Genomic DNA, 22,429 nt, shown 5'->3' with positions numbered 1-22,429 from the left:
GCCATAGTTTTGATGAGAGGGATCTCGGAATATTTTCCAGAGGAGGAGGAATCTGAGTTGGGCCTTCCTCAGGCAAATGTCAGGGTGGGTGAGTAGGAGTTAGGGATCAGAGCAGAGGGGCAGTTGGAGAAAAGGGCAGCAAGAGTGGGGTGGTGGGGCCAGAAGGCAGGTGAGGAAGAGGGAAGCAGAGGCTGGGGTACCAGGGAGAAAGGAAAGTTAACACGGATGCCACTCTGAGCCACATGGTTCCAAGTGCTGTACGTTCATGGACTCACGAAACCCTCCCCAGTAATCCTACGTGGTAGCTACTGCTGTTATTCCCCATTGAACAGACAGGGAAACAGGCACAGAGAAGTTAAGTAACTTGCCAGAGCCTCAGTTAATAAAAGGCAGAGGGGATCCTACCCCAGCGTTCTTTCTCTTGATCACTACGCCTCTCACCTGGTGGAAGGGTGATGCATCAGTCAGCCGGGCTGTTGTAACAAAGTTCCACAGAGTGGGCAGCTTGGACAACAGAATGTATTGTCTCACAGTTCTGGAGGCTGGAAGTCCAAAATCAAGGTGTCAGCAAGTCTGGTGTCTTCTAAAGCCTGTCTCCTCGGCTGGCCATCTTCTCCCTGTGTCCTCACATGACCTTTCCTCTCTGTCCGATCATCCCTGGTGACCCTTTGTGCCCAAATCTCCTCTTCTTAGTAAGGATACCAGTCAGATTGGATGAGGACCCACCCTGATGACCTCATCTTAAATGACCTCTTTAAAAGCCCCTTCTCCAAATTCAGTCATATTCTGTGGTGTGAAGAATAAGGGTAAGGGCTTCAACATATGAATTTTGGGGACACTATTCACCCCTAACAGGTAGGGCAGTACAGTCGAGGAGGCTCTGAACGATGTAGTTAGGTGTCTGGATTTTCGTCTTTGGTTGGGGAGCCAGGGAAGGTCTGGCTGTATTTTGGGAGGGTCACTGTGGCAGCTGCGTGGAGGATGGAGGGGGCCGTGGCTGTCGAGTTTGGCTGCATGTCGGAATCACCTAAGGAGCCTTTAAAAAGCCTGGCGTCCCTGATGTACTGCAGACCCATCGAATATGACTGGCTGGGGTGCGACCCGGGTGTCCATGACTTGTAAACCTTCCAGGTGGTTCTGACGTGCAGCCAACGGTGAGGACCATGCCATGGGAGGGAAGCTTGCCTGGAAACACGGCGCCTAGTGTGCAGCGGGAGCAAGACTCAGAAACTAGACCTGTCCAGGCACATGCAGGATGAGAGGGGCCACAACCGCTGAGCCGAATCCAGCCCAAGGCAGGTCACTCACGCCACTTGTCCAAGGAGATGTGACGGCCGTAACCACAGAATGCCATCCTCTAAGGCCATCCACACCCCGGAGCCCAGAGAACCTCTGATGCTCTGTTCCCGGAGGCCACACTGCCACCACCTGACCCCCAAGTCCAGGGCTAGAGCTTGAAAGATCACTCTGCTTGATGCCCCCATCTTACAGATGGGAGAGCAGAGCCCAGACATGGACGGTGACCTCTGTGATCAGGAATAAAACCTTCGCTCCTGCTGTCTTGGAAAGTGGAGACTCACAAAGAAACCACGAGCTTTTGAAAGAGTGGGGCTGAGGGTGGCCCATACCCACGGCTCTCCCAGTCCATTCCTGGATGAGCCGGTTGAGAGGATGCTCCTGTCCTCGGAGCCAGAGGCTGCTGGGGGTTGGTGGCAGCCAGACTGGGTCAAGGCAGCCGGGTCTCCTCTGAAAATGACCTTGGCTGACCAGTCCCAGGGCAGCCCCAGCCCATGGGAAGCTCCGGACACCAAACCAGCTCTGGGTGGTCCACAGGGGCATGGGTGGACTTCTCATCCCAATGGAACTTTCTTCACAAGGGTCTAAGAACAACCTGGTCCCCTGTGGTCTCTCCTAACTTGGCAAACTGACCCCGCTGGAACACAAGAGGCCACCTGAGCCCGTGACATCTCCTGCTCTTTCTCAGCAACTGCAGAGATGCCCTCAGGTCCCTGCTTTCATGGAGCTTCCATTCTAGTGGAGGGGAGACATAAAACCAAACACAAAATCAATATATATTATTCAGGGTGGCGTAAGAATGGTGAATAGTAAGTCTCATGATTAACAAGCCCATTTCCTGTTCTAAGGTCTTCTCACAAGGATTTTTTTTTTTTTTCGCTGCACTGCGCAGCTTGCGGGATCATAGTTCCCCAACCAGGGATCGAACCAAGGACATGGCAGTGAAAGCGCCAAGTCCTAACCACTGGACCACCAGGGAACTCCCTCCTGTGGATTTATCTTTTCAGAGCGGTGCCTTCCCAGGCACAGCTGGTGCAGGGTTCTAGGCCACACACAGTGAGGAGACCGGACACTGGGGTGCATCCTTTCCCTCCAGCCTCACTGGGGATGAAGAAGTAAGCCTGCGGAACGACGGGAGGGCAGCACCAGACTGTCCACCACTGACACTTCCCGAGCAACGGCCGAGAGTGAGGTACCGTGGGGAATACACAAGTGTGAGAGGTAGGGGCTGCCCTCCAGTTTCTAAGCAGATGGGGAGACTGGGCATCATTCAGTACTAAATACAAAGGCAGGTACCATTGCTACTTAGTGTTTGTAGGTCTTCATGGGATAGGACCTGGCTCCCAAGAAGCTCACAGTCTAAGGAAGGAGGTAAGAGTATCTCTGTCTATGCACCAGCCTCCATCCACTCAGCTTATGTACGGTAAGTAACTAGCGTTCAGCAAAGAGCTCAGACATGGCGGGTTAGAGGGGCTGGCCAAGGCAGCAGAGAAAGGAGGGCTGAAGGTGGGCAGACAGAGCAGGGGAAGATGGGGTGAGGGCATTCCAGCTGGGGCCCACCAGTGGCTTCAGCTTAATGCAAGAATCTTGGAGAGGTGGTGAGGAGAGTGTGGTGATAGAAGGTCTGGCTGCGTAAGACTCGACGGGCAGGGCGGGGCCGGTGATGGGGGTCCGTGGACCCGAGCGCACGTACCACCTCCCCCGGACGTGCAGGCACACAGAGCCCTGGGGGGAAGACGAAGCTCAGGGAGGTTGAGTCGTGTGGTCTCCAAGGCAGGGAAAGGCTCCATGTCCATGCTGTCTGCCCAGCCAGGATGCCACAGTGGGGACCAGTGATGAAAGTGGACCTTTCTTTTTTTTCTGGCCGCATCACACGGCATGCGGGACCTTAGTTCCCCGACCAGGGATTGAACCCGTGCCCCCTGCAGTGGAAGCGTGGAGTCTTAACCACTGGACCCCCAGAGAAGTCCCAAAAGTGGACCTTTCCATCAAGTAATTTGGAGGTCAGAGGAGACAGCTTTCAAGAGAGCCAGTTGGAAACCCACTGGGCCAAGAGAAGCCCGGACTTCTGTTTAGGGTCATCATGGTGACCCAAAAGGTAGCAGAAGGAACTAGAAAGAACATTAGACCAGGATGCTGGAGACAGGCCTGGGACTTCACCTCTTTAAGCATCAGCATCTCCTCCTGGAAGCCAGAGTGGCTGCAGCCCCTGCACCCGCAACCCGTTCTGATGCCAGAAACCTGCAAGGTTTGTAGATGACAGAAGCCACTAATGGTGGTCCTGTCAGCAGCTCAGAAAGGAAGACCCTGGTTGGGGAAGGCTGAGCACAAATGGGCAAATAGGTAGGAATAAATGAGAGAGGGCGGGGCAGGGGCTGCACATGGGCAGGAGAAGGGAGCAGATCAAGCGGGGCCTCATGGACCAAATGCAAGATTTGGGTCGTTATCCCAGGAGGACTGGGACCTCCCTGGACGATTTTAAGCAGAATTAATTGGGTTTTTAAAATAGCTCTCTGCCCATGGTGTGGAGAAGAGGCTGGAAGACGGCAAGCATGGAGCAGGTACCGGGTAGAAGACTAGTGCATCCTTATGGGAGGAGCAGGAGAAACTCATCAACCCTTGGGGCCTTTGCACTGGCTGTTCCTGGGACTTGGAATACGCTTCCCCTTGACGTTTGCATGCCGACTCTTTTTCTGCAGTCAGATCTCCACCCCTCCACGTTACCTCTCCAGAGAGGCCATCTGCTATAGCCCTGGCCTTCCGTCACACTTGTCCCATTTCATCCACCACTAGCTGAAACGATTCTGCTTATTTGTCTGCTGGTGGCCTCCTCCCGCTCCTGAATCTATCTCCTAGATTCAGGAGAGCAGGCACCTTGTCTGCTGGGGTTCTGCTGAGCCCAGCCTCATCACCGGGATCCATATTCCTCAGCTGAGATTCTCAAGGAAGTAGCGGGAAAGGAGTTGCTTGCTGGAAATCAGCAGGCAGGCAGTGTCCTGAGCCTTTGATACAGTCACGGGGAAAAGGGAGGGAGAGGATGGGCAGATGTACTTCTGCCCCTTGAGGATGGGGTAGGGTGAAGGTTCCTGCCGGAGATCACATCAGCGGAGGATTCAGATGTGTGGGGTCCTTCCCAAGGGGGCCTCAGAACCCCAAGGCAATGCCCCAGAGAGGAGGGGGGGCAACCTGGCTTTGCCTCCTACGCTGGGGCAGTCTGTAGGGCTTGCGGTCTGCTGGAGGCCCGGCAAAGAGGGCAGAGGTGCCCAAGGCCTAAAGCTCTGGATCCTGAGAAGCATCTCAGAGTGTGCACAGGGGGGCAGGAGAGAATTAACCTCCAGTCTTCAAGTGTGCTGGGGGCGGCTGCTCTGGAGACAGTACCTTGGGGAGCAGCCCCTAGTGATACATTTCCCTTAGCCAAGCTACACGGTTGCTTTAAAAAACAACGAGCTTCTGGCATGTTTGGGGGCTGAACGTTCCAATCTTTGCTGGCAAGAGAACACAAGGCCACAGAATGCAGTGATGAGAAATAAAGGACCCAGTGACTCAATGCCTGTGTGACAGGTTTATTGTGGAGCGCCGCATGGGCCTGCCAACACAGTCCACAGACGTGACATTTAAAAGCCTCGTGCATTCCACTGGCTCTGTTGGTCTCCCCGCTGCCAACCAGCCGTGTGAAACCCGGGGCGGCTTCTCCCCCTCTGCCAGGACATCTGCCGAGACTGTGGCCCAAATCCCAATGCCCCTGCACGTTTAGGGAGCACAGGAAGGTGTTTGAAAAAAGCTGCTTGCTTTGACATGGGCCAGCCTCCCGCTAACAGAGAAGGGCCCCGATTTGCGCACAAATGAATGAGACGTCTGACAGTTTTCAGGGAAGCTGTCCAGGATTTTCTCTCTGAAATTCCCATCTGCAAAAGCGTGTTTTCTGAAAGTCTTAAATGCACACAATCCTGTGCTGTCTGGGTCTAATGCAAGAAAACAGGAAGCCAGTTAAATGGATCCTGTGATGCTCACCGACCAGGCACAGATGCCTTTTCTCCCCAGCAACAGTAACAACAAAGCTAATATCTATTGGGAGCTTACTATCTGCTAGGTGTTATTAATAAATCTCTCCATATGTAAACGAGGAAAATGAAGCACAAAGAGGTTAAGTAACCTGCCCACGAACACACAGCCAGTGAGGGGCAGAGCTGGGATTTGAACCCCTGCTCTGAACTGCCATCTGGTATTGCTTCCTAGCCTCTAAAAGGGCCCAGGATACAGTTATGTGGATCCCCCATGCTCCCCTCTACTACTATCTACCCAAATAAAATGTTCCAGGGAATTCCCTGGTGGTCCAGTGGTTAGGACTCGGCGCTTTCACTGCAGTGGGCCCAGGTTCAATCCCTGGTCAGGGAACTAAGATCCCACAAGCTGCACAGCACAGCCAAAAAAAAGAAAGAAAGGAAAGCAAGTGTTCCAAAATTTTAAGAGAAATGGAGTCAAATATTACAGTAAACTTGTAGATAAGTTGTGTTATTATATACAGCGGCCAAGGAATGAAAATTGAGAAGCTACAGCAACATGTGTTCCTAGGTTGGCCCAGAGTGAGAGCAAGCCTGTGTCTTTGGAAAATCTGCCTGCAGTTGCGGTGAGAAGGACTAAGGTTGAGGAGGCCAGTGGCGTCTTGAGCCCATGTGCTGAAAGGGGCAGCAATCTGTTGGAATCCTTCCCTCCCATGGCAGCCCCAGGAGTGGGAGGACCACACAAGGGAAGGGGAACTCGCTCTCCATCTTTCCACAGATGCAGTCACTGATGATGTGGAGGTGGGTGGCTCTGAAGCCCTGGCAGAGATAGGGCTGCTCTTCTCAAACGCACAAGCCAGAGAGTCTGGGAGCTGCCTTTGAGAATGTCACTGTAGCTCCCAGACCGTCAGTGCCCTCAGCTACAAAGTGCAGGGCGTGTGCCCGGTGTTCTCCAAGATTTCAACCTCCTCAAATAATCCCGGGGGGAGGGGGGAGCACCTCTGCATGTACCTGCGGCCACCGTAGACCTTTTCCTATGTGGGACCTCGACTGCAATTAAGTGGGCTGGGACCAAAGGGGACTGTGTGTGGCAGGGACCGAGGGGAGAAGGGACAGCGTGGGGCATGTAAGGGAGTCAAGTTGTTCAGTACTCTGAGTGAAGCAGCATCGCTGATGAAAAATGGCAGCTCAAAAGTGCCCTTCCCCCTCCTGTGTCAGTTAGGAGAAAATACACCCAGAGGAGACCCTGTCCAACTTTTAAAAACATGATGGGCTGAGTCAAAGGAAGGGACACTTCCTCTTTTGAAGCTTGTGACATCATCTGACATTATGTGCCAAGCAGATGTGGGAACAGCAGCTGTCAGCCTACGCCAGAATCTTCGAGAGTGATACTTGTCTGCTTGATGGTGGTACTACGAGCTCACCATTCACCCGCTGTTACCAAGCTACTGACATGGGCATTTAAGTCACCTGTAAATCACTGTCTCTCTTTGTCTGTCTGTCACACACACATACACACACACACACACACACACACACACATACACACACAGTCTGCTGACAAGATAAAGTAATAACATCGGAGCTTCTAAGAGGTAGCATGCTTAACAGGAAGTTGCATTGATACAATTTTATAGCTGATTCTCATTTTCTACAAACAAAACCTTCACTTTTTGTGACTCAAGTTATATTATTAAAAAATGCCCAGGGAGTTTTCAATGTAAAGAACAGAAACTTCCTAAGAGGCAATGGAAACCTTTGATATGGAATCTCCACACACCAGAAAACATTCTGGAAGTCTGGTTTTTATGTGTGGAGTTTTCTTAAAGAAAGGCCCAAGAGAAGTTTGGCTGAAGTGAAATGTTCACATCAAGCTATCGTGATCCTTGACCTTATTATGTTTCCCTATCCTACCAGATCCAAAATATCAGACATTTTGAAGAAAGGGCTATTTTTCTGTGCAGTTTTGGGACTGTTAGCATTCCATGTAGTTTCCACAAAAATTCTCTTGGGTATTTTGGGAACTAAAAAGAATGAATAGGATTAACTTACAATTTTGCTAGAAGGAAAAATGAATATTCACTTTCACTCTGCCAGGAAACAGGACTGACTGATTTGTTGGGCCTGTTCCCCAGCTGAGACCCGGGCTGGCACGGAGACCTGGTCCAGACGCAGGGGAAGACGCCCTGGCATCCTGGTCCTCAGCCTCCTGAACTGACCAATGAGCGAGAGGCTTCAGGAGCAGCCCCTTCTAAGGAGACTGTCGCTCTCAGGAAGCTCACACCTAAAAGCGGAAGGGAACTGCAGAGACAGCCCGGCCTCCTCTCCGGGGGTGATAGGCTGCGTTCCAAGAACGGGAAGTCGGTGCTTTCCTCTCATTCACTAATTCCCGGTCCCACCCATTGGACAGGCGTTCTTGAGCACCTCCCCTACTATGTGCCCTGAGATCATACAGTGTATTAGGTTGAACCACATGAAATTGCCGTTTCATAGGTAAGAAACAGGAGTACTGGCAAATATTTCATACAGTTAAACCCACCACTTCGAAGGTTTTCCTAAGCTAGTGTTAGCAGGTTTTTCTTCTGATGGCATCAGAGAAGGTGGAGAGGACCCAGTCACCACCTGCTAGGGGGTCTGGGCCTACTTCCAGAACAGGGTGCACATGCAATGATGTAATACACTGTAACTTTACAGGGGAATGACTCCTTGCTTGAGATCGGCTTCTCCCAGATACCATCTCATGCAGAGGCAGCCTGGAGCTTGGGCCACGCGGCTGCCTTCAGCCCTCTGGGTCCTGCTCTGCATGGGCGGGGCAGGCGGACACAGGAAAGCAAGTTGTCCTCTTCTTGTCCACGTGCCACTGGGGCAAAACTCTACCCAAAGTTCAGTCGCAAGTATATTCACCCAGAGCAACCGGGAGAGCACTACCCGCAGCAGCCAGTGGGATGAGACCAGGGTTTCTCAACCTTGGTACTGGTGACACCTGGGGCCAGATCGCTGTGGGGGACTGTCCTGTGCACTGTAGGATGTTTAGCCGCATCCCCAGCCTCTACCCACTGGATGCCGCAGTCTTCCCTCCCTCTGCTTGAGAAGCACTGGGTCAGATGGATACTCTACAATCAAGTGCAAACTGAATGATCTGGGAGGGGGAAAGAGCAGTTTCCTGGGGACCAACTTGTGTCAACAAACCCAGAAGACAGCCTAGAGGGATGATCTATGGAGAGGGGCCTGGAGAGAGTTATAGAGAGTATTATAGAGCATTACCCACCTTGGCAACTGCATCCCTGCTAGCCAAAGTCAAGGCTGGAAACACTGACTTACACAGGTGAAGGGGTCCCGGCCAAGAGACGGGGCTTCGCTGCACAAGGGGGTGGGCTGGGTGACAGTGACAGGGGTCTCTCTGCCCACCTCTGGGCCTCCGTGTGACATCTCTGCCTCAAACAGCCACTTCTCTTCCCGGCTTCATCCGGCCCCTACTCATCCTTCCGGTCTCAGTTTAAACATCCCTTTCTCCTGGAAGGGTTCTCTGATCCCTCCCTTCAACCGCCCTCCCCGCCCGGTCGGCTCTGGATGCCCTGCTCAGTGTCACCTGGCATCCATATTTCTCCTAGCACAGAACGTATCACCGTATCACACACACGCACACACACACGCACGCGCACACACCCACCCACCCCAGATATATTTATGTACATATATTTATGCAGTAGTTTGGTTTTCTGCTTGTTCCTCCCATTAGAACATGAACTTCATGAGGACGGGGACCCTGTCTCTACTGACGGAGCAGCACACTCTCCCCAGAACCCAGAGGGGCGTCCGCACCCGATGGATCTCTCCCCCACAATATTTGCTGAATTGATGAAGGAAATCACTTTTCCACTGAATGGCAGGGGAGGACCAATAAGTGCAGTTCCTGAACGGAATCAAGCACGTGGTCGTCGTAGCCAACAGTTCCATCAACGTGTACCCCAGTTTGTTTCTGCAAAGGCAACGAGACTGGAGTGTGCAAGGCAGAAACGGATGGAGAACAACAGTATGGAAGATGTGAACGTTTCCGTATTTACCCACATCTGTATGTTCAACAGACCCTTATCGTGATACATCTTTCGGACAAATGTTTTATACTCTGAGTCACATCACACACCTGCCAAGGTATCAATAGCATGTACCAAAAGCCCAATGAGACAGTTAAGCACGAAGCTGGGTGGTAGGTCTATTCTTCAAAACCAGTATTATGAGGGGTAACTGTTTGCATATTGATCAGGGAGGGGTGGGTAGCAGGGTAAGAGGGAGGGCCGTTCAAAGAAGACTCAGTGAGGTTCTCATGGTGTCTGTATCACAATGGACAGCAGGCCACCTGCTCATGTCCAGTCTGCTTGTTCCCCGTCACCACTGCCAGCTTCCAACATCAAGAACACAGAGACATTTCCGTCTAACTTTTATATGAAGAATTTAATTATCTATACACATAACTAATTCAAAAGTTGCATTACAGTTGTTAAAGCCGCAGGTTTATATATTTATATATTTTACATTCATATCCATGAAGATACTGACGCGCCAGTGAATGAGGGGGAGTCCTCGTTCTCGGCACCACGTGAGTGGAGAAAGACCTCTACACAATCGCCAGCACGGAATCCCCGAGGGGAGGGACGTAAAAACAGAAGTTCACTACTGTTAAAAAGTCATTAGTAGAACCGCTAGGTTGTGCTTGAGGCTCCCTGCCCCCCCCGCCCCGTTTTCTGTGCTGTCGGCAACGGCGTTTTTATTGAGAGCTTCCAACTAGTGTTTAAAAGACAAACATGGCTTCAGCTACAACACATCCAACACATCAACGGACCATGAGCTCCATTTCATATTAATCTGTAGAAGTTCCACAGTCTAGTTAAAAAATGTAAACATTGGAAATTAATTGCAGGGAGACTCCTATACATTCTTTCTTGTCAAGAAAATTACTTGTTCAAAATATGTCATTCCATGAAAAGTCACTGGAATAAAACTTGGTGTAACAGAGACTAAGGCGAGATTGTAGATATTGTTGATCGTAACAACCTCAGTGGTGTTGTCTACGGATTTATGGCATGAAAACACGCAAAATTAAAAACCCAAAACAGAAAACACCAACTCAACCAGATAAATCTGAGACCGAACAAAAACACAGGTGCTTTCTCATGTGGCTACAAGGTCACTGTGCAAAATAAAATTAATGTAATATGATTAGAGCATCATACAAGATAATAGCTTTTGCCATGGAAAGAACTAATTTCTTATGTACAGGATGTATTATTACATGCTCAACAAGGTACATCTGATACACACAAACAAGCACAAAACAGCTTCTGTTTAATTGGCCTCATTCTACATGTCTTTAAAACAGATACACTGAACTCCTCTGTACTTCTATAGTAGGGGGTCAAAAACCCAAACGACACAATTTAGTTGGTAACACTGGACAAAATGAAAAAAATACATCGAGTCTCAGATTTATGGACATTTGGAACATTTTTTAATAGCACATGCAGCATTCCTTGATAGTGGGTCTTTTTGCAAAACCAAAATAGCAAAGAAGTAATTCATTTATTTTTTTATTAAAAGGCTAAGATATTTATTTTAAAATAATTTGAAAACTATTGAAAGCACCTGTGCAAAGGTGGGGGGAAGTCAATTTGAGTCACTAGGAAAGCCACAAAAGGACCCACTACCCTGTGTATTTTTGTAATTTTTTTGCTTCTATCTCTGCAAGTAATAACTCAACATTGCCATCACATGCAACTAAGGTAAAATGAGGTAAACTGCTCTGCAGTGAGTTCTTCTACTCAGAAGGCAGTAGGTGATCATGCTGGAAGTCACATGATCAAGGCTGCATCTCCCATCATCCCTCTGGGCAGTGATATGGGATAGTGGGTCTCTTTGAGGACTTTCAAGCCTGAGGGGGGGATGGACAACATATGATTCCTAGAAAAAGGAGGAAAACAACACATAAGCAAAACAAAACAATGAGCAAAATTCAAGCTAGGAAAATGAGTCAGGCATGTAAACAGCATGGTGCCAAAATGATTAAAAAGAAAAAAAAAAAAGGAAAAAGGGGGGAGGGAAGGGAGGGGACATGCTACAGAAGGAATGATTTTTTTTTAAAGAAACAAAACAAAACAAAAACCCCACGAGATAAAGTCTTGCATTACAGAAGGTCTTCAAAGAGACTGTTGCGAATGCAGCAATGGTCTAGCTTTAAGTTCTGCAAACAAAGCTCAGCAGAATCAGAGCAATGCTGCATGTTTCACCATGAGATACCAGAGAGGAGAGGCAACCGAGGCACCAGGGCACTTACATTGCTGGCTGGGGTCCATGTCTGTGGTCAGCTTCACGTAATTGGACGGGAAGAGCCCCACTTGCCCGTGGACTTCTCCTTTCCACCAGTCGGGGTCCTCCTTGTTGAGGACGTTGATGATCTGGCCCTTGTTGAAGGCCAGCTCGTCGTCATTCTGCGCGGTGTAATCGTACATCCCGATCACCTGGCACACTGCAGGAGACAGGCCAGGTGAGGGGTGGCGGCACACCTGCGCGGCTCGCGGGACGGGCTACCTGGGGGTATTAGGTACTCTCGTGTCTCATCCGTGTCCTTTCCGAAGAGGACAGAAGTAAGTGGAGGGCTCTGATGGGCTTTGTGTAGTGGGGGCAGTAGAGGAAGATGGAGGATGGGAAACCAAGACGACAGCAAAAATGTCAGACCAGGCCTTGAGTTTCTATAATATCTTCCTCTTTTACACGTTTAGTTGTCAGCAGAAAATGTACAGTGATAACTGAAAGCTTCCATGGAATCATTTCTATTTGAGTGCAGTGGCACTCCTTCAAAATGCTGACTCTGAACATTGGCCCAACTTCACACACAGCTGCATATCATGGGGACTTCACTGTTGCTCTTTATTTCTGTTCTGTTTTTTTTTTTTTTTTAAGGTGGAAGGTAATTATCATCTGACCTCCAAAAAGTTCGACTCTTAGTGAAAAGTAAAATCAGTGTTTTATTCTGCTGTACCTTTGTGTCTCAAAATTTTCTCTCAAAGAATGAAACAATTTCCACATTCAAGAACAATTTTTCTTTTCTCATTTTTCCCTCAAACATATAGGAGGTTACACTGCCTTTATTCCCTGGCATTTTTACACTTCAGATAAAGTTTGCCTAGTTAGGTTTTACCCCCAGTTAATCTTTCCTAACCAACCTCTATACAGTCTTAGGCTTTAAAGATGCTCCAGCTAATTCAATCACCTCAGCGAACTATTTCTGCGGGTTTTAACCAACCTGATGAAGGGGACGCCGCCAGGCCTCCCCAGGGGAGAGGAGATCCAGCCGGCACCACACCCCTCTGCCCACATGAGGCCACGGCTCAAGCAAAGGGGCCCAGCTGCGGTTGGGAACCAGTCACAGTGTTGGCCAGTCCTTTCATTTCTTGCAAAGGCTGCCAGGTTTTAATCTGATTTCGCTGGGGATGTACAGCATAGACATTTAACCACAAGGTACTGGAACGAAAATTCTGCATTTTCCACAAGTGCCACCCAAGCACTGATGGCTTAAAGACCTAAAGCAGAAGTCTGCTCCCCTAACCTCGCCCATCTCAACTATTACCGAAGCATCTAATTCGGTCTCTTCAATCAGAAAATAGCCAACCGTCTAAGCGGCGGAGCCCTCTGTTCCTTTTTAGCCCTTTAGGAGAGTGTGTATAACATCCTGTCCATTAAGCGCAGCCCCTCTGTTCACAGGAAATGTCGCAGGGGAGCTATTTCAGTCTCAACTGAGCGGCACATTACAACCAACAGAGCCCTGGGGCCTCCCAGCTCAATCTCCTGACCTATTTAGACCCCGGCCATTTATTTTTAGGAGGCCCTTTTTGTCCCCTCGCCCCCTGGCCCAAATTCCAATTTAAATAGCTGGAAGGAAATCAAGAGAAAAATCTGGCTTCAATGGCATAGCATTCAGGGCCCCTTTAGGAAGCCGGTTCCAACAAGGGCTCTGTTGTACCCAGCACAGCAAAGCTGCTTCGATACTTGGTCCTTTTGAAAAACACACTCCATATCACATTAGCTGGGTGTCAGCCCCAGCAAGCACAAGAAGCGCTTACAGCCGGTGTGAAAGACAATCTAAGCTAAAAAAAATTGAGTGGAAAGGCTACCATGCCGCATAGACCATTTTCTGAGCAGAGAGTATAAACTGCTTACCTGCTGGGAATGCTGCGGGCTTCGGTGGCTCTGTTGGAGTGATTTTGCTCGTCCCAGGGCTTAAAAGTTTGACATAGTTAGCAGGGAACCAGCCTATCTGGCGCTTTTTCCCACGTGCCTAATAACAAAAAATTATATTAAAATGTTTCAAAGGTTCATGTTCTTTCATGTTATACTTTGCACTTATACCAAGTTTACATATAACTGAAAAACAAATGACATCAATAGTAGAATCTATGGATTACTGTATTACAAAATGAAAACATGCCAGCTAAAATTCAAATTGTGGCAGCCATCAATCAGCAAAGCCTAGAATGTTCTGGCATGGGCTAGATTGTGTGGATCACAGAGTACAATGTAGTATGTACAGGATGGAAAACTCTGCTCATTTAACAGCTCTCAGCTGTCATTTTCAGGTAATGTAGAGATTATGGTTTATGCCAATGTTACATATGGATTTTAGGAATAATAATAATGGCAGTCAATACATGCTGGGTGCTTTTTATGAGCCAGGCCTATGTTAAGCACCTTATATGCATTTACCTACACAACAATTCCAGAAGGATAATACTATTACTATTTCCATTTCCCACTATTACTATTCCTAGTTCCCAGATAAAAAGAGTAAGGCTCAGAAAAGTTAAGCGACAATCTCAAGGTTACAGGCTAGTCGGTGGCAAGCCAAGATTCACAGTCACATCTGCGATCTTCTTATGGAGAATAATTGTGCATATACAAGATGACATACACGCAATATATGGAGGACACAAGGAGTCTAAACTTCACCTTGTTTTCAAAAGCCATCAGGCTTATGTGATGGATCAGCCACATTTTCCACCACCATTCCTGCCTCCTTCACTTTAATCTAATTCGACACAAAATCCATTCATTGAGTGTTCACATGCTGGGAGTTGTTGGAAAGGGATAGTTTAAGACACAGAGGAACTTATAATGAAGTTGGCGAACCAAGACTTGCACTCCTGACACAATTCTATGAGATGAAGACTCTAGTTAGGGATGATGGTAAGTGTTATAACTACCCTTCTGCACACCACCAGGAGCAGAGAACTTAACTTACAGCACGTACATACACACACACACACACACACACACCCTCTAGAAGCAAGGCTTTGATAAAGACAGCTGCCTTTGGGGACAGGGTGGGAGGGAGACATTTGAATTCCCTTTCGTAATTTTTATTTATTTATTTATTTATTTTCTGGGGGTCACGACGCACAGCATGCGGGATCTTAGCTCCCCGACCAGGGATCGTACCCGCACCCCCTGCAGTGGAAGCGCGGAGTTTTAACCACTGGACCGCCAGGGAAGTCCCTTGTAATTTTAAAATTTGAAACCATGTGAGTATATTACCTGTTCCCAAAATAAGGAAATAAAATTAAGAGAAAAGGAAACTTGGCCACCATCTTACCTCTGCCCTCTCATCTGATTCAGTTTATCAAGAGGGATACTTCTGGGTTACTTTTAGAACGCAGATCAAATTTCACTTTCCTTGAAGTCTGATAGATTTCATGACCTTGGCTCAAGGACTAAAGCTCTAATCCACAGTTAATCCACCAATGGTGGAAGCCACTCCTTTAAAGGCTCCCCCATGTTAATCTATTGAGTATATACTGCCATAGGTCTCACAACGACCCCACCATTTCTCCCGTCCCTGCACCTTCACCAGGGCGGAACACAGAGCTCACTGGCAATTTCTTCATTTGTGTGTCCACAGGGGAGAAGGGCTGGTGAAAGCACCAGAAGCCGCCCTGGGCACGGCAATTGTGGATTGTAAGAACCACTCAGGACTCTCTTTTGAGCAAGGTACAAGGAGCGTGAGGCTGAAAAAATATGGTTTCTGCCTTAAAAGAGCTGATAATCTAAAAGAGGAAGTAAGAAATATGCACGGAAGTAATAATATCCGCGTCAACACTAAATACCAAGAGTGGTGCAGGCATCGGGGCCACCACGGTTCATGGGAAGGAGATGCCGCTTCTGGTGGGATGGTCATAGAAAGCTTCCGGAAGAAGTGGGATTTGGCCGGCTCTTGAGGAACGGGGGAGAAGTGGAGATGACCATGTGGGGAGGCGCTATGGGCAAAGGCAGTGAGGCATCGGGGTCTGAGGGTTGCTGCTTGTTTTCAAGAGAGCAAATCACCGAATGAGGCTGGAGTAGAGATGTCGCTGTGAGAGGTCAGACTGGTTAAGACGGATGCTGGAAGGGGAAGAGGGCATCTGAGGGGAGTCTCAGCCAGCAGGCTGATGAGGAGGGTCAGTGGGGACACCCCCTTTTTTAAAAAAATTTTTTATTGGGGTATAGTTGTTTTACAATGCTGTGTTAGTTTCTACTGTACATCGAAGTGGAGTTCCCTGTGCTATACAGCAGGTCCTTGTTAGTTACCTATTTTATACATATTAGTGTATATATGTCAAGGGGACACCCCTTAAGTCTTCAGAACAGGGGAGTCACATATGGATGGGAAAGCCAATGAGGTGACAACTCTCTACAAGAAATGAGACCCACCGGTCTGAGGAAGGCCTCCTGCTACCCAGTGAAGGAAGAGACATATTAAAAGGGGGAGTGGAGGGCACTCCCTGCCGGTCCAGTGGTTAGGACTTGGCGCTCTCACTGCTGGGGCTCGGGTTCAATCCCTGGTCGGGGAACTAAGATCCTGCGAGCCATGCAGCCAAAAAAATCAATCACTAAAAAAAAAATTAGAAAAAAAAAAAGGGGAGGGGGGTGGATTCCAGGACCCCAATGGAATCCTGAGCCAATAAACTGTATCTCGTCCTCCTTGCTGGATAGGGTTTTTATGGCTGCCCATCAGCGAGCTCCCAGGGGAACTTTTGCCTTTGGGTACTCCAGGCCAAAAGTGCCTTCTATTCCAGCCAAGATACATTTCTTCAGTCCACCAGCTCACTCTTCACTCTCCGGCACTTTAATTTTTAATTAGCTGCACAGAAAGGTGCTGTATTTCTTTACCTCACCACAACATAGGCCTTTGCCTTCCTGACCAAGGTTTGCCTTGACAGAATGATGAATTGAGGACACACACACACACACACACACAAACACACACAAGAACTAAAACTGTTGTGCCGTACAGATGTGGCTTTGAATGCAAAGGCTACTACGGTACCACACCTTACAGCACCGCTGATGGAAAGCTCCGCTCCTACAACGCTGTGACTTACGGATGACTCCATCATGAATTCTCACTATCCCACCACTCACTGTCTGAACTCAAGAATCCAACAGATTTAGATGCATTCTTCAGAAGAATCCTTAGCTCTCACAATTCTGTTCCTGGCTGCCCAAAGCTTAGGAACCGAATGGATTCAGATAACGTGGCATCTCTCACTACACAAACGCAGGATGTAGGTGGTGCAGGGTTATCTGTACTTTGCAATGAAACGGTGTCCCTTTGAGATCTTGCATATTGAAATTTGGGCAGAGAATTTTAAACAAATGGAAAAGACACTGACTTGCAGCTCTCCTTCCCACCATCCACCTGGGTTCTTTTTTCGGATCAAAATCAGCTGACCAGGGGCCAGGGTGAGCTGCTCGGGACCGGTAGCAGTGTAGGAGGCAATAACCTGGGCAATTTCTGGAAAACAAGACCAAACATGGCAGCGCACCATTAGAGTCAGGAAAAGGAGAGCTTAAGAAGACACAGCCACCTCCCAGGTTCACGGGTCAACATCGTCAAAGCCGGTGTACGGGGCCGGTTTTCTACTAAATGAAGAAGGCTCGGTGGCCCTTCTTTGACCACACGGCAAGTGCAGTATTCAGGAGCTGGGCTTGTCTTCTGGTTGTGCCCGGTCTGCTCGAGGACCCCCTCATCTCTCAGAACATACCAACTTGCCTCCACAACCTCCTCACTCTCCCCCAACTCCGCACCCTACCCCCACTGCCCCAATTCCCAAGAACACCCCGATGCCAGCAGCTGGGCCTCATTCATCCCCAACTGCCCTCCGCCCTCACACAGTGCTGATTATTATTAGCACATGGTCCAGTCAAGGATGGTTGAGTGAATCAAGGAACTCAAGTGAACCTTTTCCACCTGTCAAGTACAGTAGAAAGAGAAATCTGTTTTCTTCAGAAACCACCAGGAGCATGCACTAGCTAATTTCTTTCTATGTTACGACTTTCTTTAGACTCTCTCTTCTACCCACAAGACCATTTTCTTTGAGGCTCACATTTTGAGGGTGATCCCTGAATATCAGGTAGGAATCACATCAATGTAAGTTTACTTCTTTTTATTTCAAGTTAGAGGACGATCCTGCAGTCAAGAGGAGGGATTTTATGCAAAACAACAATTCAGCACAGAAAAAAAAAAAGGTAAACAGTTCTGTACTTTTCCTGAATGTGAACAGTCTCATGGGAAAAATTCCAGCAGTACCACAGACCAGGCTCTGAAAAGTACATTGCTCCTGGCACAGGAGGTCGACTACGAAAGGAAAAAATCCTCCTCTGACTGAATTCTGGCGTATCCGCAGCGACGGCCTTGTGAACTTCTAGAAGCAAGACAGAACAGACTGTTCTATTCCTCTCCACTCTCTCCCCATCATAACTGTTCTTGAAAGAAAGAGATGAAGAAAGAAGGAATGAAGTAAAGACAGACAGACAGACAGAAGGAAAGAGGTGAAAGGCCCATGCTCCTGCTTCCCTGAAGGCACATTAGCCCCCTAGGACCCTGTTCTGTAATAAGTGGCCACCATGCTAGGAGTGCCAGGCCGTCCCGGTGCAGGCTGGCCCTGACAGATGCATCCCAGAGCTCAGGGGAAGCGAGAAAGAGCCCAGCTTACACATACGTGGGCTCCACTGAGAGCTCAAGCTGGGAAATCTGTGCTGGGGATGAGAATTCTCCCCCAACATGCCAAGGACTAGCTCTAGACGCCACAAGTTTTCCATTTGGAAAAGATCCAAATTAGTGTCCTATTTGGCCCCTGATGTTCCTACTCCTCAAAGGACCTGGCCTGCGTAGCAAGTGACCTGCCCTGACACTCTTTTCTGTCTTTTCCAGCTTTTTTGAGCAGCTCGCTGGTTTCAGTGCAAAGTTAAGCCCCTCTGGACCCTTTGGAATGACAATTCAAAATGTAGCATACTCCTGGTTAAAACAGAGATTTGACCGGGGTGGTCCAATATCTGAGTCAGACTAAAATCCTACAACTACCTAAAAACCCACCTTTCCTTGCCAGGTAAGCGCATTTGGAGCTGAGAACCAGACACAGATACACACATCCCTGTCAGCACTGCGGTGACTCTTTCAACCTGTAATTTCTTAAGGCTGTAATAGCAAAAAAGCTCAAATGACCTAGAGAGGAAGACAGGCCATACAACCATATGATTTCACATCTGCTTCTTTCTTCTTTCTTTCAGGCTTCTATTTATAGAATATGTGATTTTGTTTAAATAAACTAAAACACTTTGAGTTCAGAGGGATGACTATAATTTTTGTACCTTCACCGTGTACCTGAGGAAAACCACCCAATGGCTTCTAAATTAATAGGACCTGCACTCTGATAATACGTGTTGCTCTCTCATCTCCTCCATTATTTATGTCCTGGGTCTGAATATGCTTCCAGGAAATGAACAAGGGCTTCCTGAACCTAACGAGAGGAGGACTAAGCAGCTGCTGACCCCAAATCCTACAGGTTCATGCATGAAAACTTCCCACCATCTTGCCTGAATTATTTCTTCACATTCCAAGAGAACATTCTGTCTGGTAATGTCCTTACTCTCCATGTGTGAGGCAACAGCCATATTTCATAACCATCTATAAATACGTTATTAATGGATTCCAAGGAAAGGATCTGCTCCAACCACTCTTCGGACAGATTCTTTGGTCTTTTCTTCTCTTTTCATTTTTAAGGCTTTTGGCCCCAATAAACAAAGATTGGGAGCAACTATCAATTACATTTAAAATATTGAAAAATAAGCATCAGGGTTTGTCACTTACCAGGTTTTTTTCCTAAACTCCCTGTTTTCCCAGCAGTTCCAGAGCCCTTAAAACAGAGCAGAAGGTCTCATTTGCATACTGAAGAGTTTTGGTCAAGCAACTTAAAAAACGATTAATGATGACACAAGCCCGCGTGAGCCCCTAAATTCCCCTTTTCATTCTGGGGAAACATAGTAGCATTGTATCTCCTGACATTACGATCTGTAGCAAGGAAAACATGGGGCGAAATAAGTACTTTAAAAGCGTGTAGCTTTAACTCTCTTCTTAAGAGAAAAATTAGCAAAGTAAGTGGCATTGTAGGACCCCAGAGGGCTCAGGTATTGACTGTGTGTAACATGGGCGCATCCAGTCCCTGGGTCAGGTGAAACAGGGGCTGCCCCACCAGGAAGACTGTTATAGTCTACAGCCTAAACACTAAGCTCATGCTTGATGTCCAAATGGTTAATTATTAAATACTTCACACATAAAAAAAGTACAGAGACTATAATAGACATCCATGAGTGCAATGGATGTCTATTATAGTCTCCATATACTAGAGACTAAATACGTGAAAATATTAATATTATTAATATTAATATTTTAATTAAATTAATATTAATATTAACAATGCATGGAAATATTAATATTTTGGTACATTTTCTTTAGGGCTTTCTTTTTTTTTAAAGAAGGAAAACAGTACAGTGGCAATTCAAACACCCCTTCCCCCATCCCATTATCCAACGAGGCAGCCGCTCTCCTGTATATCCTTTCCACCCAAACCTTACACTGTTTAAACACTGAAATTTCTCTTGCAATGCTGGACACACAGCTCATAGAAGCAGACCATTTTTTTTTCCCAACTACTAAGTGTTCCAAAAGTGCTCTGGGGTTGAATTCCTTCATAGATGCTCATGGAATTTTAAACCAGCTGAGCAAGCCAAGCCAGCAGAGACTCAGTTGGGACAGGGGCCAGGCCGTAATCTGTCATTGCAAAGTGCTTTACTCCAGATTAATTTTCACTCTTGTGTCCCTATCTTCCAGTAAATTAAGTATTCCAATTAAAACAGAACAAAACAAAAGGCTTAATTAACTAAATGGGAGTAACTTTAAGAATAAAAATATGTAATTATCTACCAGGAACACAACTTATCATTGTCCCTACCTATATTTATACTGAAATTCAATAACCATTTGGCAGGGAAAGTTTGAATTAAAATGTTTACTCTGATTATGCTTTCTGTATTAACGAAGTTATACAATACTCATCTTCCTTGCAATTTTTATAGGCTGCATATCCAAATGAAGGAACACTAATGATACAAGATTCCAAATGACCAGTTACTTTCCCAGTACAGGCTTAAATATACTCTCTCTAGTCCATAAAAAGAACAAAGCAATTAGCAACCCAGTGATAGAATTCAAGCAGCTTCAATGTGCTCCCTTTTAAATACCACAGCCAGCACTTAAGCTGAGACGGAGTCAGATGGCCAGGTTCCATCCTGGCGCTTCTTAAGAATGCAGCAGAAAAGTTGATCCAGGCTACGTGCTCCAGCCCTGCTCGTGTAGAGAAGGGAAGCAGGTTTAGGACAACCTCCCCCTTGTCCATGGGTCAATTTTGGTATCTGAAGCTGGGTCTGGTTTTTAAGTTTGGCGGGATATGGCCTTATAATATTGAAGTCTATGTCCAAGTAGGATGAAAGAGCTGCCTTTTTTGATTTTTTCATTATTATGAAATAACGTTGCTAAATGTTTGTCTAAAATCTTTAGCACTGTTATAACGTTCTTCTGTGGCTGATATTTAAGACTGTGGTTAAGAAAGCACTTTACAACTCAACTTACCTTTAGAAAATGTCACAGTGCATTTTTTGAAACTTACTGACTTTGGATGGTTTTTGGTAGAAAACTCTAATTTATTAAAATATAATACTAGTAATGGCTTTTGTGTTTAACTGATCCCAAAGGTAAAGCCATTTTAAGAGGTTTTGTGCATGGGAGCAGAAATCCAGTTTAGTTTTTAATGTTTTCCCTCTACTCCCCTGAAATATCTCCATGGTTCTTATTGGATATAACTGGCTGGCCTGGAGAAGAGTTGAATTTTCCCTCTCCAGGTCTGCAGAGGACAATACAACGACTGTCCTACAGAAAAGAAGTACTTTCTTTCCAGCTTCTGCCAAATTCTCCAAGGGTAAAACACTTAATGCAAATCCCTCCAGGGGAATTTCAGCAAGCTGCTCTCAAGACCAAAGCAAGGGAAAACAAACAAAAAAACCCCAAAACAACAATGACATTCTTTAAAAAAAAAAAAAAACAAACAAAACAACCAGCAAATAAAACTATTCCTAGGAACTGCAGGGAAGGTGAGAAGGCTGACCTGGTAGAACTATCGTAACTACCATAGCTTATCACCAGGCCCAGCTTCGCTCCCCAAGCAGCTAAGGGTCTGTTAAATGACTACATCTATAACCTGAAATTCCCACTAACTTGAAATTGGCCACTACGAGATGGGCTCCCATACTCTAGTAGACCCACACCACCATTTCATTAATCTTGTGCTATCTCAAGGCCACTTCATGCAACTGAATTTTTAGGGACCCATTAGCAACAATGGGGAGCCACTTCCAATTGGTAAGGATAACAGCATTTAAAATAAATTCAGTCTCTGATCAACGGAGATACTAAGTTCTAGCCAAAGTGTACCAATTTCTTAGATCTTGTGTCTTCCTACTGTGTAGGCAAAAATACAAATTCTAAAAACTCTCTACTGCCCAATATTCTGGGGCCAGTATCACCAAAATACTTTTGTTTACATGGGCAAGATATTGCTGTGTATCTTTCTTGGGGTTTCTCAAATCAGTGACCCTGAAGACTTAATCTAGAATATTTACTCCGAATCCTAAGTCAATTACATTCAGGAATAGAGATGAATCCTGAGTATTATCCCAGCTGATGCAGACCAGCCTCATTACGATCAGCCTCCACT

The 22,429-nt window shown here is 47.1% G+C and overlaps 1 protein-coding gene across 4 annotated transcripts in view; it reads right to left on the bottom strand.

The window, feature by feature from the left end:
* ITSN1 (intersectin 1) overlaps nucleotides 1–22,429 on the bottom strand; it is a 239,939-nt gene that overhangs the window by 48,975 nt on the left and 168,535 nt on the right. For 2 of the 4 annotated variants that reach the window (XM_007183718.3, XM_028166955.2), the window contains 5 exons: nucleotides 19,471–19,516; nucleotides 16,994–17,115; nucleotides 13,509–13,626; nucleotides 11,626–11,817; nucleotides 9,729–11,252 (listed from right to left, as the gene is read on the bottom strand). In XM_007183718.3, coding sequence (XP_007183780.2) covers nucleotides 11,251–11,252; nucleotides 11,626–11,817; nucleotides 13,509–13,626; nucleotides 16,994–17,115; nucleotides 19,471–19,516 — 480 coding nt within the window. In that variant the 3' untranslated portion in view covers nucleotides 9,729–11,250. Of the gene's footprint in view, nucleotides 1–9,728; nucleotides 11,253–11,625; nucleotides 11,818–13,508; nucleotides 13,627–16,993; nucleotides 17,116–19,470; nucleotides 19,517–22,429 lie in introns of those variants that run through there. The other 2 variants (XM_007183719.2, XM_028166956.2) reach the window with 2 other exon arrangements.

The sequence above is a fragment of the Balaenoptera acutorostrata genome, chromosome 4 (genome assembly GCF_949987535.1).
Source record: "Balaenoptera acutorostrata chromosome 4, mBalAcu1.1, whole genome shotgun sequence".
Classification (NCBI taxonomy): domain Eukaryota; kingdom Metazoa; phylum Chordata; class Mammalia; order Artiodactyla; family Balaenopteridae; genus Balaenoptera; species Balaenoptera acutorostrata.
This window is presented reverse-complemented; position numbering and strand designations above follow the sequence as displayed.